The following is a 17,905-nucleotide window of genomic DNA, read 5'->3' as shown; positions in this document are numbered from 1 at the left end:
ATCGCTCGGTTAAGCCTTGATTAACCGTGACCTTACGTCCGAGGCGGTTACAAAAACTGTCACGGTAAATGCAAAAAGCCCGCCACAGTTAACTTTTCCAGTAGTAGATGTAGGTTTCATATATATTATCTCAACCAAACAATTTAATTTTCCACAACACATAACTCACAGTAATTTCTACGATTCACAGTTTACAGATATAGCCCAAAAAATCTTAGTTTAGAGACGACTACAAAGCTCCAACGTAGACCACTTATTAAAGCTACTTACTGATCAGTATACGTATACTAGTAGTACTTAATTAATTTGAACAAGGTCATACAAGCCCACACCGTCACACCGACAGACCTAGCGCTTACTTAATTTGTTTAATTTGCTTAGGTCATCTACTAGATAATACTTAATGGTACATAGAAGTTCAGACGAACCATCGTTTCCAAGGTTAAATCTCCTAATATAAGTACACGGAACGATGCAATGGAACCCGTTAATAAGAAGCCACCACCTTGCTGATGCTAGTTAGCTCAGTGGCTAATTACTAGTGAGAAATGGGAGGAGCATACCTGCAGCCACTAGACCCTCACAGCCACAAGCCGTCGTCGAGCAAAAATCATGGCTATTTCCTGTCCAAACCTACCTGCGCTTGGCTCACCTGTGGTTTCCTCTCCTTGGCTCTCCTCCACCTCCTCTGCTGCTCCCCCGAAGGCACTCAACGAGCGGCGCTCTCTCCTCTGCTCAACTACATCAACAACACCTACTCCTTCGTCTCAACAGTGTAAGTGAGATCTTATTAACGCTCAGATCTTCACATTCATGCTGGTTATATGTTGTGTTATATATGTTTGCACGATCTGTCACTTGCAGTCCAGGTCCTCCATCAGCAGAAGATACCGAGAGGAGCTGCAACTACGCGGTGGGGAACTGGGTGTGGGCGCCGGGCCACGCCCGGCGGTACAACGCTACCGAGTGCAACGTGAAGGAGAGCCACGACTGCATCCGCAACGGGCGGCCGGACACTGGGTACCTCGACTGGCGGTGGCAGCCGGCGGACGGGTGCCCGCTGCCGGCGTTCGACGCGCGCGCGTTCCTCTCCTCCGTGCGCGGCAAGCACGTGGCGTTCGTCGGCGACTCCATGGCTCGGAACCAGGCGCAGTCCCTCATCTGCCTCCTCAGCGCCGCCGTCCCGCACCGCCTCCTGTACCGGGACGCCGGCCCCGGGCCTCGCAAGCACAACTTCTGGCGGTACGCGTTCCCGGACTACGACGTCAGGGTGTCCTTCTACTGGTACCCGTTCCTCGTCAGGGCCACGGGCAAGGCCGAGGACGAGCGCGTCCCTTACAACCACGTGCACCTCGACCAGCCCGGCGACCGGTGGGCGGCCGACGCCTACGACATCGACGTCGCGGTGCTCGCCGCCGCGCACTGGCTGCTGAACGGCGCCATCTACTACAACGGCAGCGAGGTGATCGGCGCCCACAACGCCCCCCCGGAGATGAACTACACGGCCGGCATCGGCTACGCGTGGCCGCTGCACGTGGCGTACCGGACCGCGGTGGAGCGGCTGAGCAGCAGCAGCAGCCCCGCCGGCGCCGCCGCCGGCGAGCGGCAGCGGACCGTGGTGCTGGCCACGTTCTCGCCGTCGCACTTCGAAGGGAAGGCGACCAACGACCCCACGGCGTGCGCCAAGACGGAGCCGTACAAGGAAGGGGAGAACGACATGGAGTGGCTGTACAGGGAGGTGCGGGACATCGTCTACGACGAGGCCAACGCCGCCAGGGCGAGGAACGGCAACGGCAGCGCCACGAGGATCGAGGTGCTGGACGTGTCCAAGCTGGCGTCGAAGCGGCCGGACGGACACCCGGGACTGTACATGCACGACCACCCGTTCGCCAACGGTAAGTCCACGGAGGGGATGTACTCCGACTGCCTCCATTTCTGCCTGCCGGGGCCGGTCGACACATTCAACGAGATACTGCAGCAGATCCTCAGGAAGAAGCGGTGAAATTATAGTAAAAGTAGCTAGATCACGGATAGGATTGTTGCACACTAAATCTGGATATTGCCTGGTATTATTTGGATCGTGGGGAAGGCGGGAAGCAACTTTTGGTCAAATTCTTGTGTTCAATTATGTATACGTGTACTTGAAAGGGAACTCTCGAAAGTATTAAACCGAAATTTCCATTACGGTACGATACGAGATAATTTAATGACTTTACCATCTTTTGCATCTGTTTGTTTCGCTGAAATTTGGCTTATGCTACTATGCTAATTTGGAGCAGCTTGTTCGAGATTGACTGCAACAAGTTGACCCTTGATCATTAATTAACTTCAGTGATTGCAAGACAGGCAAGTTGAGATTCTTGCAAGACTCGCTGCACGGATTATGAATAGGGGACGGGGATCTGATGAATTGACCTAAAAGTTTATGCATGAACCATATTTGGGCCACCACAAATGAACCATTTCATTTGACTGAGACAATAAGGGACTGAAAAATGCACCCAGATGCAGTGCAAAATGAAACACCACGTATCGAGCCTTTTAGTAGAAAGGAAGTATATATACTTTAACCTGTGTAAGGAAAGGTGAATAAATTTTAATCCTTTTCTTTACTATATATAGGTTCTTACCGAACTCCACTTATATACATGTTAAATTGCAATGATCAATTCAGAGAATAAAGATAGTTCTGCTACCTTGTGTCTATGTGGAGCGTAATGTCTCTTAACCGCTGGCAATGTATTTCACAATATGTTATCAGAAAGATAAGTTTTAGAGTAACTCCAAGAGTTTGGTTATTTTTGTTGTGAAGGTTATTTTAAAATTTACATAGAAAAAATAAGCTCCAACAAATATGCTATCTGGTTTGTAAAATAGAAAATTAGTTATTCCTTGATTTTTGGTAGCCATATATAGCCAACCATGTTTCATGATTTAGGCATTGCGGCTATTTGCAAGACTGTTACAAGTCCAATATCTATTATATGTTATGCTTGTTCGCTTATAGAATATTGGGCAAGTTTGTCTTTGGATGATGATAAGGATCAGTTAGTTGCTGGGGCAAATACAATGCTAAAAATTGCCTTGTAGCTGGTGGGTAAAGAGGCGAAAGGGCAGAGGTACCGCTCACTGGAAGATACCAAGCCGAAGGATCAAGATGACAAGCCTGATGAACAAAGCAATTGAGGTGGCATATGGACAAAATGGTGTTTCTGTTGATCATGGGACTGTTTATTGTGTGATGTTTCCTGAGTTTGAACCATTTGTTAGCCTTATTGGCTCTTTTGTGCCGCCATAGTTGTCTGTTGGTAAGTCGTAGTTGCTTTACCTGTCGTGGTCTTTAGTTTTTATCCATGTAAACTTCACTCTAGTTTATTGTCGGCTCTACAAACTCTCTGTATGAACGTTATTTTTGTTATTTTTTCAATGGAAATAGGGGAAGATGCCTCGTCTCGAAAATAATATATAGCCAACCACTGATGCTGGCTATCTGATTTTGTAAAATAGCAAGACTGTTGTGGATTTCTTCTTTGTTAAAAAGTTTTCTATTTTATAAAGTAGCTAAACAATAAAATTTAGCTACTAATTTTAGTCAAGCTCTTAGAGTTGCTCTTACACTAACATCACCGTTGAAGTTGCTGCTGATCTCCGATATTGATGCCGTACTGACGTTTACAATGGGGTTGGCTTTGAAGATGTCCATATATCCTCAGCACGTTGTTTTGGTGAATTTTAGGAAGATCTTGGAGTTAACCTCTTTAATTGGAACTTCAAATATAGACATCCTCTATTTGAATTTCTCGCTAGTCAAAGATAGAGAATAAGAATAACTCTTTAGAGTGCGCACAAGATATTGAAAACCTATTAAAGGGTAAAGATGTAGAAAACAATTTTTACTCAAATAACTCTACAAATGATGATTTAGTGAGTAAATCTTAGAAAAACTCTTGAGATGCTATAACATTTTTTTTATATATATTGTGCACACTCTAGAGAGTCAATCCCGATCTATATTCCTAGGTGGCAAGAAATCAGGAATATAGAAGATGACAATATGAGGGATCTATAATTAAAAAATATATTAGATAATATATTTACAATCTATTCTGATCAATAAAAAAAGATATAAAAAAGGACACAGCTAATTTTGTTTTAACTTATATACGATACTTACTCTTTAGTGGCACAAATCTTCTTTACACGTACGTTCTCTTTCCATCAAATATGCTCGAGGAGTCGAAGTTGATTACAACAATTTGGAGACTGATGACTTCTTGAGATTCTTGGAAGAGTTGATTTTATATAATTAGGTGGACGGGTCCGTCGAGGGATCATGGATCTCAGTTTCGCTGAATACATATTCTTTCCGCGCATAGATCTCCATGCATCACATCGTTCAACGGTTCAACTAGCATTTAATTTATTCATAGATTGTAGTGAAGTAAGGACGACGCTCTAGTCTTCTAGACTCTGATCTCTGCACCGTGCCATTTTTGACCTGGGATGTACAGTGTACTTAAATCCAATTGTAGTCATGACATGAGCCACGCACGTGTGTTAACCCACAAGCCATATTCCTCCAAATCTCCAGGCTCACCACGCGTAGGTAACTAAATGATACAAAATCTAGGAGGTAATTAGATTCCAAAATCCAAATCATTCAATTAACGTAGAGCTAGAGCAGTGAACCGAGCATATAATCTATCTGGTTAAACTCCCTTGTAGTGGAAATTGCTTGCATGCCTTGGTTTAAGTCAATACAAGTGCTCGTATATATGGCCTTATGGTAATTATTTTTTCAGTGATAAATGATGTGCCATCGATAACAAATTAGCAAGGCACTTGTAACAACTTATACACAGTACCAGTATCATAGATGTGCTCTAAGGGTACAACATGCGTTGACATATACAGGGGTGATTGTATGTTTTTGCATATATGACTGTAGGCAGGGGGAAGCCGCGTTGTTTCTAGGGGTGCAAATACCCCCCCCTCCCCACACCCCCAAAAAAAATTAAAAAAACAATAGATTTAATTAAAATTTTACCATATATACACCCGTATAACTTATGTATATGCACTCATAAGCTAAGTGTATCTTTTTGTAATTTGCTCTACCTTTGCCACTGACTATATGAGTATTTATGTCTTCGTTTTGCAAAAAAATAAAAAAGGCAGAGGTAGAGCATAAGAATGTCAGTCACTACTTGATACATTTGGAGGATCTTCATTACTTTTCCTTAAAAGAAAAGATAAAAAGTAATTTTCGATGCAAGTAGTACTTCTCTATGCACGTGTGACGTGTCGGTACATGTACTCCGTCCTAGCGTGTCCAAGCGATCGTGGTCTGTTTTAGCCTGGTTTGACTATTCTGCAATGCCATTGTGCTTCTGACACATAGTATATGGTTGAACTCTCACGACACCAACGTCGAAGGGGAGAAGGCTGCGGCCGCCAGCTGAGTGCCCGCTGCCACCGCGGAAGCCGGCGTGGGTGCCTCCATCGCAGCGGACATCAACGCCCTCCGAGCGCTAAATTCTCATCGTCTGTGGCACCTTCTTCACCGTCATGCTTGACCTCATTACCGTGTTCCGGGCCTTGCCGGCCAGGAAACGGATCCAGCGGGCTGACAGTCGGACACAGGCTATTTCGTGTCAGAGCAAGTATAACAATTGATTTTTTTTTTTTTGCGAACGTATAACAATTGATTTATGGTCAAGCTGACTAATATTTTTGTTGATGTGGAAAAGCGAAAAAAGAAGAAAAAAGAGAACTTGGCTCTCATACAAGTATTGAAGCTAGACATAGAATTATAGACACTAATGGTTTCAATATAAATGCATGTAAGGAGAAATAGAAAAGAGAATAAAAATATAAAATAATAAAGAAACTTTGTAGACAAATAAAAGACTAATTATTGCATAGCTTCACTCTTATAACTTGATTTATATATAGCTAAACACTTGGTTTTATTATTGACCTTGCTCTCACCATCTCAGGTGGTCACCGATTAGGTTCTACTTGACGTTGGTGCAGGATGGTGCACTAGCATCTGATCCACTCCTGTGCGGCAATCAGGGATGGTTCGCGAATCTGAGTGTCCGCTCGTGCTAGGGAGGGACAACCTCCGCAACAGAGGTGTCACAGGTTGGGAGGGAGAGAGAGAAAAGGACATGAGCGAGAGGATGAAGACATGAAGTGAATGTAGACAATTTATTAGGGCAGTCCCAATGGGGAATTAATTAATCTCTATTAATTAGCTTGCCACCTCATCATTTTGCTGACATAGCACTAGAATAAATGGAGAGAGAGAAGGAAAAACAAAGAAACCGTTTCTCCATCACGAAACGACGTCGACGCTTGGCACGAGGCTCCTAGACGCGGCCGAATTCGCATTGGGGAGAAACTACTGGTGTCGAGCTCATCAATGCCGGATCTCATGCTCCGCGCGCCGCTCCCGCGTGGTCGCCCTCTCCCGCGCGCCGCACCGCTTCCGCGCGCCGCCCTCTCCCGCGCGACGCAGTCGCATTCGCTCCCGCGCGCCGCCCTCTCCCGCGCGCCGCAGTCGCACTCGCTCTCGCGCGCCGCCCTCTCCCGCGCGCCGCACCGCTCCCGCCAGCGCCCCACTCGCTCCCGCCAGGCCGCGGCCGCGCAGCTCCCCCCGCGCGCGCACAAAAAGCTCACCCCCAAGGCCTCAATTGTAAACCCTAGCATCCTCCGCCCCCAATCCATCCCTAATCTCTTGACATGAATCCTCTTCGGCCGCCGTCCGCAAGTTCCAGGAAAGGCAAGGAAGGTCGTCCGCTGCCCGATCTGCTTCGGTCCCTGTTTCTCCAGTCAATTGTAATCCCACTGGCATGGCTGCTCCGGCATCTCCACAGCTTCCAAGTCTTCAAGCCACTGGTTTTCCTGCGTGGTGGACAAGTTCTTCTCCGATGGGCTCCAGTGAAGGGTATGTTTTCACTTGTAGTGTTTCAGTGATGGTTGTTGATGTCAATAATACTCCATGTTGCTGCTACAATGTTCTAGATGTCAGGATATTCCTATACCGATTTCCAAATGTTATAGAAAAGTGAGTAATTTAGATGCAGAAACCAGGATCTCCTTTTCATGTGTATAACTATAGCCTTCATATTCTTTGAATATTGATAGAGCAAATTTGAAGCTCTTGTTCCTGGTTCTTGTTCCTGAAATTGAAGCTCTGATTTCTGATTGCCCACGGAACAAAGAAGAAAAATTAGAGTATATCATGAGTTTTCTTTTGTTAAAGCAAATGCAACTTTAATCATTTCAGGCAAAGTGCTTATAACTGAGATGCTTCACTTCCTGCATGTGTTAGGTTGCTGCAGCTTCATTCTTTAAACCTCCTGTTAGCTTGCCATGCTTCATTTTTTTAAGTTGTTATAACTGAGATGCTTCACTTCATATTTTTTTCAAGCAATCCAGTTTGCCTTTAATTTTCTTTTTCATGCTGTAATTAAGTTGTTAATGAATTAAACATTTCTTTTTTATTTTTCTAGGATATACCCACAAGGAGGGTTTACCAATTTGCTGAACTTAAACAATAATCAAGAAAATTTCCATTTAGTTGGCAATACAAGAACCAGAACTACAATTTCTCCAACTGCTCTAAATCTGAAAAGAACCCTACCAGTGGAAAGCAATGCACAAGACAAAGAAACAATCAATGTAGATGCAGATGCAACCAATGATGAAGATGAGAGGACTGAGAGGCGATTGAACTATACGAAAGATGAGGACGTTAGATTGGTAAGCAACTTTTCTTAGTTTTGTGAACTTTGAGCTTGAAGTTTACATATACAACTGCTTGGTTAAACTTTGAGTGTTGTTCTGTGAATGTAGGCTTCTGCTTGGCTGCGAAAATCAAAGGACCCAGTTGATGGTACCGATAGGAATGGAGATCAATATTGGGCAGATGTAACTGAAGAATATAACAACGGCACAGAGGTTTCCCGTAGGAGAAATCGGAACCAACTAAAGATCCGTTGGGATCGTATGAAGAAACCAACAATGGAATTCCATGGTTGCTGGGTGAGTACCACTCGAGTATACAGAAGTGGTTATAGTGATGACCAATTGATGGACATGGCTGAAAAGATGTATGCTAAAGACCATCAAGATAAAGATTTTCATCTGAAGCACTTTTGGAAGGTTGTGGGAATGAAAGAAAGTGGTCTGCTTATGTTAAAAGAGAAATGGAAAAGGAAAAGAAGCATGCATCCCATAAGCCAGCTGAAGTGGTTCATTTGGAAGATGATCCTAATATTCGTCCTATGGGTCATAAGAAGGCTAGGGATGAGCTCCATGGGAAAAAGAAGGTACCTCAAGCTTACACTTCGATTAGTGACAAGATGGACAAGTTCATTGAAGTAAGCACATTGGCTAGGAAGGACCGTGACAAGATGGCAGAGACGCAACAAATTATGGCACATAGTAAGATTGAAGCTGCTAGGTTGAATGATAAGGAAGCAGAAAAGCAACTCAAGTGTAAAATGCTTGATACTTACAGAGAGCTATTGTTAGCACCAACAACAAATATGAATGCTCAAGCTTTGGCTGAGAGGGAGAAAGCATTGGAGTGTATGAGGTTGGCCTTATTTGCTACGTATTAAGGTATGTATATGATAGCTGCATTTCTGCTAATATAAATCATATTTGATATAATAATTTGCTACTATTTCTGCTACTATAATCTGCTAGTATTTGATATAATAATCTGCTAGTATTTATTTGAAACCTACAGGGAACACTCCAACTTCTATGTGAAACTGAAATTTTATGTGTGAAACTAAAAACTGCATGGGAACACTCCAACTTCTGTGTGAAAGCAGTAAAGTGCCTGTGAAACTGAAATCTGCATGTATTTATTTGCTATGAAAGCTGTGTGAAAGCAGTAAAGTGTCTGTGAAACTGAAATCTGCATGTATTTGCTATGAAAGCTATGTGAAACTGAAATCTGCATGTGAAACTAAAACTGGAACACACACCCACGCCCTCTAGTGTGTATATATACAAGGTCTCTGTAGTTCTCTTTCCTCTGCCCTCTTTCCTCTGCCCTCTGTAGTTCTCTTTCCTAATGGCTCATCAAGCACCATCTGATGGTGAACCTCATGATGAGGACGGCAGCATGGAACCAGAAGACTTGTACACATTTGAAGAGTTTGAAGCCGAGCAAGAGATATTAGAAGACCTTCAAGATGCAATGTTTGCAGAATTGAAGAGTGATATTGAAGCACTAGAAGAAGGGAGGAGGAGACACAACAGTGGTCCAAAGAGATATGTGGCAAGGCCTCGTGAAGAAGCCAATCAGCAGCTTATGGATGACTACTTTTCAGAGAATCCAGTCTACAATTCTACAATCTTTCGTAGAAGGTTTAGGATGAGAAGGCCCCTGTTCCTGCGCATTGTCGATGTCCTCGGTGAGTGGTCTCCATTCTTCACCTTGAGATATGATGCTCTTAATCGCCCTGGGCTATCGCTAATTCAAAAGTGTACCGCTGCTATAAGGCAGTTAGCATATGGGAGCCCTACAGATCAGCTTGATGAATATATTAAGATTGGTGAGAGTACTGCATTAGAGTGCTTGAAAAGATTTGTGGAGGGAGTGATTGTTGTTTTTGGGGCTGAATATTTGAGGCGACCAACAGTACAAGATATTGAGCGCTTAATGGAGATTGGTGAGCGTCGTGGGTTCCCTGGCATGCTGGGGAGTATTGATTGTATGCATTGGCAGTGGGAAAAATGTCCTTATGGATGGAAGGGGATGTATACTCGTGGTGATCATGGTGTTCCTACAATCATTCTAGAGGCAGTAGCTTCTCATGATCGTTGGATATGGCATGCCTTCTTTGGTGTTGCTGGATCCAACAATGATATCAATGTGCTTAGCATTTGAGAGGAGAAGATCCTAAGGTGAAGTATTCTATCAATGGAAAAGAATATGATCTTGGCTATTACCTAGCTGATGGCATATATCCAGAGTGGCCTGTTTTTGTGAAGTCTATACGTAAACCACAATTAGATAAACATAAACTTTGGGCGGAGAAGCAAGAAGGGGCAAGGAAGGATGTTGAATGTGCTTTTGGCATTTTACAGTCTCGCTTTTGTATTTTGCGTCGACCAGCGCGTCTCTTTGAACAAGGAGATCTTCAAAATATCATGATTGCTTGTATAATTCTCCACAACATGATAATTGAAGATGAGAAGGATATAGAGCAGGTTCCCCTTGATTTGAATGAGGAAGGCAACACATATATTGTTGAAGAAGCTACTATCAGTCATGGAGAAAACCCAGAGCTTGAAGACATGCTTCACAGAAATACCACATTACATGAACGCCAAGCGCACAGACAACTTCAATCTGATTTGATTGAACATATTTGGCAAAAGTTTGGAAATTCATATAGGCAAAATAATTAGGTACATATCTTTTTTATGACAAATATTGCTAAGTCATTTGTTTACTGTTTGTCCTGCAAATGATGGTTCTTGTTGTGCAAATATTACTGAATAATAATGGCTCATGCTAGTTCATCTTTGTGTGCAAATATTACTGAATAATTGGTGAAATTCATTTGTTTACTGTTTTGTCTTGCAGATGATGGTTACTGAAGTCCTGTGCAGCTTGATGGCTTCTGGAGTTCGTGTTATTTTGCTTCTGGACTGCTGCAAGACCTATTGCAAAAGTGGCTTCTTCTGGATGATGCCATTTTATTATTATTTTGCTATATGCAATGCATGAACTTTAGTTCTTTGTTTATCAACTATATGTGCTATCTGTTATCTTTATTCCTGGACTACTGTACTCGTTGGGCAATATGTTTGCTGGTACCATAGATGATGTGCAATCGACTGATGGCCATCTGTTATGAATATTGTGGTATCCTATTATTATTATTATTATCTTTATTTCTACAATATGGTTTCTGGAAATGTATGATTCTGGGAAGTGTTTTCCTTGCCATTTCTTTAATAGCTTGTGTTCTTGTCTTCTGGAACATGCCGTGGGGTGTAAAATTGGGGTAGCAACGTCTTCTTGTGGCAGCGTGTGTTGTTATAGAATTATTGCCACAGTTGATCCAGCTCTTTTGGATGTTGTATTTAGTGTATCCCTCGTATTAATTTTTCTATGGAAACTATGGAATGGGAAGAGTGGTTTCTACTTGATATTAATGACCTTCTTTCTCTCTTGGAAACAACAACTAGAAACCGCCCATTGGGACTGCCCTTACGGACCCAACTATAGCCACCATGCGCTGCGTGGGATAGTTTTCAATAGCAATGCATTGTTGATCTAATATGTATAGAAACTATGAGATGGTTTTATGTAGAAACCACCATAGTTTTTGTAAATATTATGGATATTAATTGTACTATCACCTAAGTATTTTGTTAGTGTGGCAAAATAGTTATTGGAGAGAGAGAGAGAGAGCAAAATTCATATAATCGGGTCGCTAGTTCACGTGCTTGCTGGCACGCTAGTCCCCCGTTGTGTCGACCACCACTTGGTGGTTCGGCAGCTAAGAGCTATAACACGAACCTCGTTCTCACTAGGACACCACAAGAACATACCCACAAGTGAAGTATCTCAATAACACGCGCAATCCACTAAAGTTGCCTTTGGCTCTCCGTCGAAGAAGGCACAACACCCCTCACAATCACTGGGAGATGGTCACAAACAATCACCAACTGGTGTCAATGCTTCTCCGCTGCTTAAAGCTGTCTAGGTGGCAGCAACCACTAAGAGTAACAAGAACTTCACAGTCACAACGATCCTCAAGTGCAACTAGATACAATCACTCATGCAAATGCACTTAGAATCTCTCCCAATCTCACTATGATGATGAATTAGTGAAGGAGATGAGTGAGAGGTGTTTTCTTAGGCTCATAAGAATGTCAAGTATGTCAAAGTGCCAAGAGAAACACTCAAGATCCAGCCACAACGTATTTATAGAGGTCCCAACAAATAGAGTCGTTACCCTCTAGAACTTCCCTCTGTCGGGGGCGTCAGACGCACCAACGCTAGGCATCGGACGCTGCTCAGCGTCTGACGTTGCCCTAACTGCACCGCCAGATCACTGTCACGTGTTCTTAGTCAAATGTGACGCGTTGATCTCCAACGGTCACTTAAACATTAAAGTTCATAGTTAACAAGCGTGAAAGGTCCTAATATGGCTAGAGGGGGGGTGAATAGCCTATTTAAAAATTCTACAAACTCACTAGAGCAAAAGGTTAGTAAATAACAAAGCGAAGCTTTTTGCTCTAGCTCTAAAGGGGTGTTTGTAAGCCACCTACCCAACAATTCTAGTTGCTATGATCTCTGTGCACACAAGGACTAAGTCTCTACAAGTTACACTAGAGAACTAAGCTACACAAGGCAAAGTAAGCAACTAAACTAATTACACTAGTTTGCGGTAAGTAAAGATAAGAAGAGATATCTATACCGCCGTGTAGGGGATGAACCAATCACCAAAATAAACAATCAAGCACCGGGAGAAAGCCAATTAAACACAATTGAGACACCAATTTTTCTCCTGAGGTTCACGTGCTTGCCGGCACGCTACGTCCCCGTTGTGTCGACCAACACTTGGTGGTTCAGTGGCTAAGAGGTGTAGCACGAACCTCGTCCTCACTAGGACACCACAAGAACCTACCCACAAGTGAGGTAGCTCAATGACACGAGCAATCCACTAGAGTTACCTTTCGGCTCTCCGTCGGGGAAGGTACAAGACCCCTCACAATCACCGGGAGATGGCCACAAACAATCACCAACTCGTGCCAATCCTCCTCCGCTGCTCCAAGCCGTCTAGGTGGCGGCAACCACCAAGAGTAACAAGAAAACCGCAGCTAGAACGATCCCCAAGTGCCACTAGATGCAATCACTCAAGCAAATGCACTTGGAATCACTCCCAATCTCACAAAGATGTATAATCTATGAAGGAGATGAGTGGGAGGTGTTTGCTTAGTCTCACAAGGATGTCAAGTATGTTAGAATGCCAAGAGAGTGAGCCCCAAGCCAGCCAAACACGAATATATAGCCCCTCAAACAAATAGAGCCGTTGGCTCTTTCACTGGGCAAACTGCGGGGTCACCGGACGCTCTTAAAGGGGCACCGGACGCTCAACACCAGCGTCCGGTGCTCCAACGTCAGCCACGTGTCACGCTCGTGTCAGAATCTAACGGTCACCTGCAGTGCACCGGACGCTGAGCAAGTGAGCACCGGACAGTCAGGTGCACACCGGACTCATGCGCAGAGAGCTTCGCAAACTTGCAGGGTCACCGGACGCAAGCCACCGGACGCACCCTTAGCGTCCGGTGCTCACCGGACCCATGCGCAGAGAGGGTCGCAAAACGCCCGCACACCGGACGCTAACCACCGGACGCTCAAGCCAGCGTCCGGTGCCTATCGTCCGGTGCCTTACCCTAGCTGGGCCAGGCACTGTCTACACCGGACGCTCAGACGCAGCGTCCGGTGCTCCAGAAGCCAGCGTCCGGTGAGTGTTTTCTCAGCGAGAAACACCCCCGCGACTTCTCCAAATATCCCACCGGCGCAATAGAAAATATGCACTTCATTTTCTCGAAAAGCGCCGAATCCCGCCTCGCAAGCTCGGCGGGAGGGAGAGAGGACCCCATCCTCTCTCTACCTTTCAAACTCCACCTCCTTCTCAAAGTGTGCCAACACCACAAAGTGTAAGCCAACTTGTGCACGTGTGTTAGCATTTTCACAACCATTTTCTTCGAAGGAGTTAAGTTAGCTCACTAGGTTCTAAATGCATGCACATGAACAATGACACCTAGTGGCACTCGATAACCGCTTAGCCAAAGAATTCCCCTCTTTATAGTACGGCTATCTATCCTAAATGTGATCACGCCCTCTATGGTGTCTTGATCACCAAAACCAAAACCCTAAGCAATACCTTTGCCTTGATCTCCATAGGGTTTTGTTTTTCTCTTTCTTCTTTTCCAAGTTGAGCACTTGATCACCTTGTGGTCATCACCATCATCACCATGATCATCTCTTGCTCCATCACTTGGCATGTACCAACCTCATTAAGTCTACACACACTTAGCATAGAGGTTAGTACTAGGGTTTCATCAATTATCCAAAACCAAACTAGGGCTTTCAAAGCGTCAGATGCATCAAGTGTTATGCACTGAACGCTACTCATTAAGATTCAGAAACCGTTGAGGACGCGTCTGACACGTCCGACGGTGCTGCATCGGACGCACCTCAGTGTCCGACGCACAGAGCCTGAAACTCGCTCATGATAGTTGCTGATGTCACAACGCACTGGACGCTTAAATATTGATCGATTAGTGTCCGATGCGTTACCCTCAAACGCTCCGACGCACTATTCAGAAGAGCGACACAAAGCCATAACGCACCGATGTTGGATTAGCATCCGACACCTCCGTAGCCAGCTTCTGGTGCTCCCACAACTTCTCCAAAACTTTTCTTCGATGCAATAGTAAATATGTATTTTATTTTCTCAAAAAGCAATCCAAACTCATCTCCACCTCTTCAACCCTTGCACTATATGATCTGGGCCGGACCATGTTTGGACCGTGTTTTGTCGTGTCATACTCAGGCCGGCCCATCGTGTTGGTGCCAATGGAAAATTATACTTTCAGTCACATTATCACTTGCTCTAGAAGAAGTCTAATGTAAACATTAATACGTGGAGCCTTTTAAATGATTGTTGAGTTGAGATATTGACTAATTAAGTTGGACCGAAATAACGCAAATATGGGGACTCAAGTTTAAATGATGTTTGGATCCCATGACTAAACTTGTCCATGTCACATCAGATGTTTAGATGTTAATTAGAAGAGCTAAACATGAGCTAATTATAAATTTAATTGCATAAGTTGTGGCTAATTAGTGAGACTATTGAACCTAATTAATCTATTATTAGCACATATTTACTATAGCATCACACGGCCTTCAACTCTTAACATATGTATTTTAAAAAATTGTTAGAATATATCCTTTCTTTCATTTTTTGTTGGAATAAATTTTGTCCGAATATATCCTTTCAGCCAAAAAAGACGCTGAAAATGATATTGCGTAAAACTCGCTACAACACAAAGCAGATTCAAATCTCCCGACGCCCCCGATCGCGATCGCCGTGAAGTCGTGATCCTTTCCGCGCGCGTCGCTGCTCCCGGTGGAAACCACCACCGCCGCTTGCCCGCAGACGGGTATCGCCGCCGAATAGTAGCGCTAGCGCCCCAAGGGGATCGAGCACATCCGCCGCACGGCCAGCCTTCCATGGAGGAAGAGCACCTCTGCGGCTCTGCCTGCTGACGCCCCAGCCGACCAGCTACCACCAGGTGAGCAACTCCTGCGCATTCCCCTCCTAAACCTCCTATACGAGATATAATCCTAGATCATTGAGGTTGATGGAAGCGGAATGGACCACTTACAAACCCTAGCTAGTTTTGCTTGCATTTCTCGATCCCAAACGGCAATAATGGGGACTGAATTATTAGTCCCGGTTTGGATCCTCTTCAGATTGTAGAAGCTAGATTCTAAAATTCGGATTGTAGAAAATTGGACTGTAAAAGATGGTAGGCTCTTTGATCTTTGGATTGCTAGTGTCTCGAATCTCGATTGCTGCTTTTGGATGTTAATTATTGTCACCAATTCCCTTAGCTTTTCGCTGGGATAGGTGATGGCGATGACGTTTGATTTAAATAACCTATGGTGAGGATTTTGTTTTTTTTTGGGTGAAAGTTGGCAGGTGCTCTGCCGTTTCATCCTTTGGCAATTTGTTGGTTGACCTTGAGTCAGTAGCTTCCATTTTGATATTGTTCGTGTCCTGGTTCAGGATCAATCCTTGTTGAAACCATGTCTCCACCAATCTCCGCAGCTCTTTAGTAAAAGTGCATTTTACCACCATGTGTGTGTGTGTGTGCGATTCTTGCTGACAAACACACAGTTTACATAGCGGATCAACCTGCCCTCCTCCTGGATACCTTATAATTCAAGACATATTTTGAATTTTTTATATTGTGTATTTCAGGACATAGAGGGAGTATGTTTCCATTAAATTTATACAAGTATCTATACCAAAAATTGAGGATATCACAACTACCTAGAATTTTGTTGTATGCGCCGTCCAAATTTATCATGTTGTTGATAAGGCAGTCCTAAACAAAAAACTATAAGATGGTTTATATTCTTGCCAAATCATGTAGATATTGTGCATAGAAACCATATTTTTAATGGATGGTTTCTTCAAAATATTTCTTTGTCCAGCATATGTCTTCTCCCTTCATCATCTATATATCACATCTCTTTATCATATCTTAGTTCCTCTTTAGATATAGCTTCTTGTCTAAGAAACCACTTCGTTCTCTCTCTTCTTTAATTTCCAATGTCGCATGATCATTTTGCATAGTTAGTACATCGGTCAATGAACATAGAAACAATCCTAGTTTCTTGGTTGTGAGTGCCCTAATGGAATGACCTTTGTGGCAAGTGGATTTGTTTCCCTTTTAAGACTCAAAGTATCATGTTGTGTTAGGTCCTAGGGCAATGAAGACACTCTGACCATGCTAGGCCCTCATAGTTTTAGCACATGTACTAAAGTTGTCTTCGGCTCCAACCCCACCCACGACCTCAGCCTCACACACCCATGTCCTCGGCTTCTGACCCCACCCGCCCATTGCCTTAGCTCCGACCTCGTCCACTCACAACAAGCATTCCCGTCCTCAACGAAGTTGTCTCAGCCAAACACTAGGACAAGATGAGACATCCAACCTCATTTCTTTCCTGCTCCCAAACCAAACTCCACCTTAAGGCAAGTACATTGGTACACTTAAGCAATCTCATAGGTTGTCCCATGCGGTGCCACATTGGATTTTTTTTGATGACATGGAGGAGACAGAGGAAGGTAAGAGAAAGAGGTGGTTGTTTCAAGAAGCAACCATCTCATAAGCTAAAATTTAGAACTATGAGACCAACTTATACATCATTGTACAAGTGGTTGTTGTCATGCAACTCATACACATTACTTTGTTGTTTACACAAGTTAAGGACCCTAGTACTATGAGAAAACTTATTGTACGTGTTACCCCTGAAGTCATCTCACAACTATATGATACTGCATGAGAATAGGCCTTGTTTAGTTCACCCCAAAACCAAAAAATTTTCAAGATTCTCCATCACATCAAATCTTATGACTCATGCATGGAGCATTAAACATAGATGAACACAAAAACTAATTATACATTTTGCCTGTAAATCGCGAGACAAATCTTTTAAGCCTAGTTATTCCATGATTGGACAATGTTTGTCAAATAAAAACAAAAATGTTACGGTGTCAAAATCTAAATACTTTTTGAATGTAAACAAGGCCTATATACGAGACAATACCAATGTACTTGGCCTAAAGGTTTAGCCAGTAAGCAACCGATAGCACTCCAGAACACTGGCCAGGAAATGTCGAAAAGAATTAACTAGTCTAGCTAGCCTACAATTTATTTAATACTCTCTTTATTTAAATTATAAGTCATTCTAATTTTCTTAGAGAGTCTAAGCATCTTAAGTTTAACCAAAATTATAGAGAGAAATAAAAAGTTTATAATATCAAATAGGTATGTACTATGTAAATATAATCAATGAAGAAAATAATAATACTTATTTGGTATAATAAATATTATTGAATTATTATATAAATTTAGTCGATCTTAAGATATTTTGACTCTTTAAGAAAATTCAAATGACTTATACTCCCTCCATATAGGATTTAGAAGTCGTTTAGGACAACAATACGGTTTCAAAAACACAAATTGGACCACTTATTGTTATAGAAATATTTAGGAAAAAATAATATATGTATACTTTTATGAAAGTATTTTTCAAAAGAAATCTATTCAT

General features: G+C 43.2%; 1 protein-coding gene and 1 pseudogene across 1 annotated transcript; both read left to right on the top strand.

Annotated features, from left to right (window-relative positions):
- Positions 454–2,215, top strand: LOC8065542 (protein ALTERED XYLOGLUCAN 4). Its single transcript, XM_002438078.2, has 2 exons — positions 454–775; positions 865–2,215. The coding sequence occupies exons 1-2, from the start codon at positions 549–551 to the stop codon at positions 2,000–2,002; spliced, it is 1,365 nt and encodes a 454-aa protein (XP_002438123.1). The 5' UTR covers positions 454–548; the 3' UTR covers positions 2,003–2,215.
- LOC110431076 lies at positions 9,401–10,440 on the top strand (annotated as a pseudogene).

Source organism: Sorghum bicolor, chromosome 10, assembly GCF_000003195.3.
Source record: "Sorghum bicolor cultivar BTx623 chromosome 10, Sorghum_bicolor_NCBIv3, whole genome shotgun sequence".
Classification (NCBI taxonomy): Eukaryota; Viridiplantae; Streptophyta; class Magnoliopsida; order Poales; family Poaceae; genus Sorghum; species Sorghum bicolor.
This window is presented reverse-complemented; position numbering and strand designations above follow the sequence as displayed.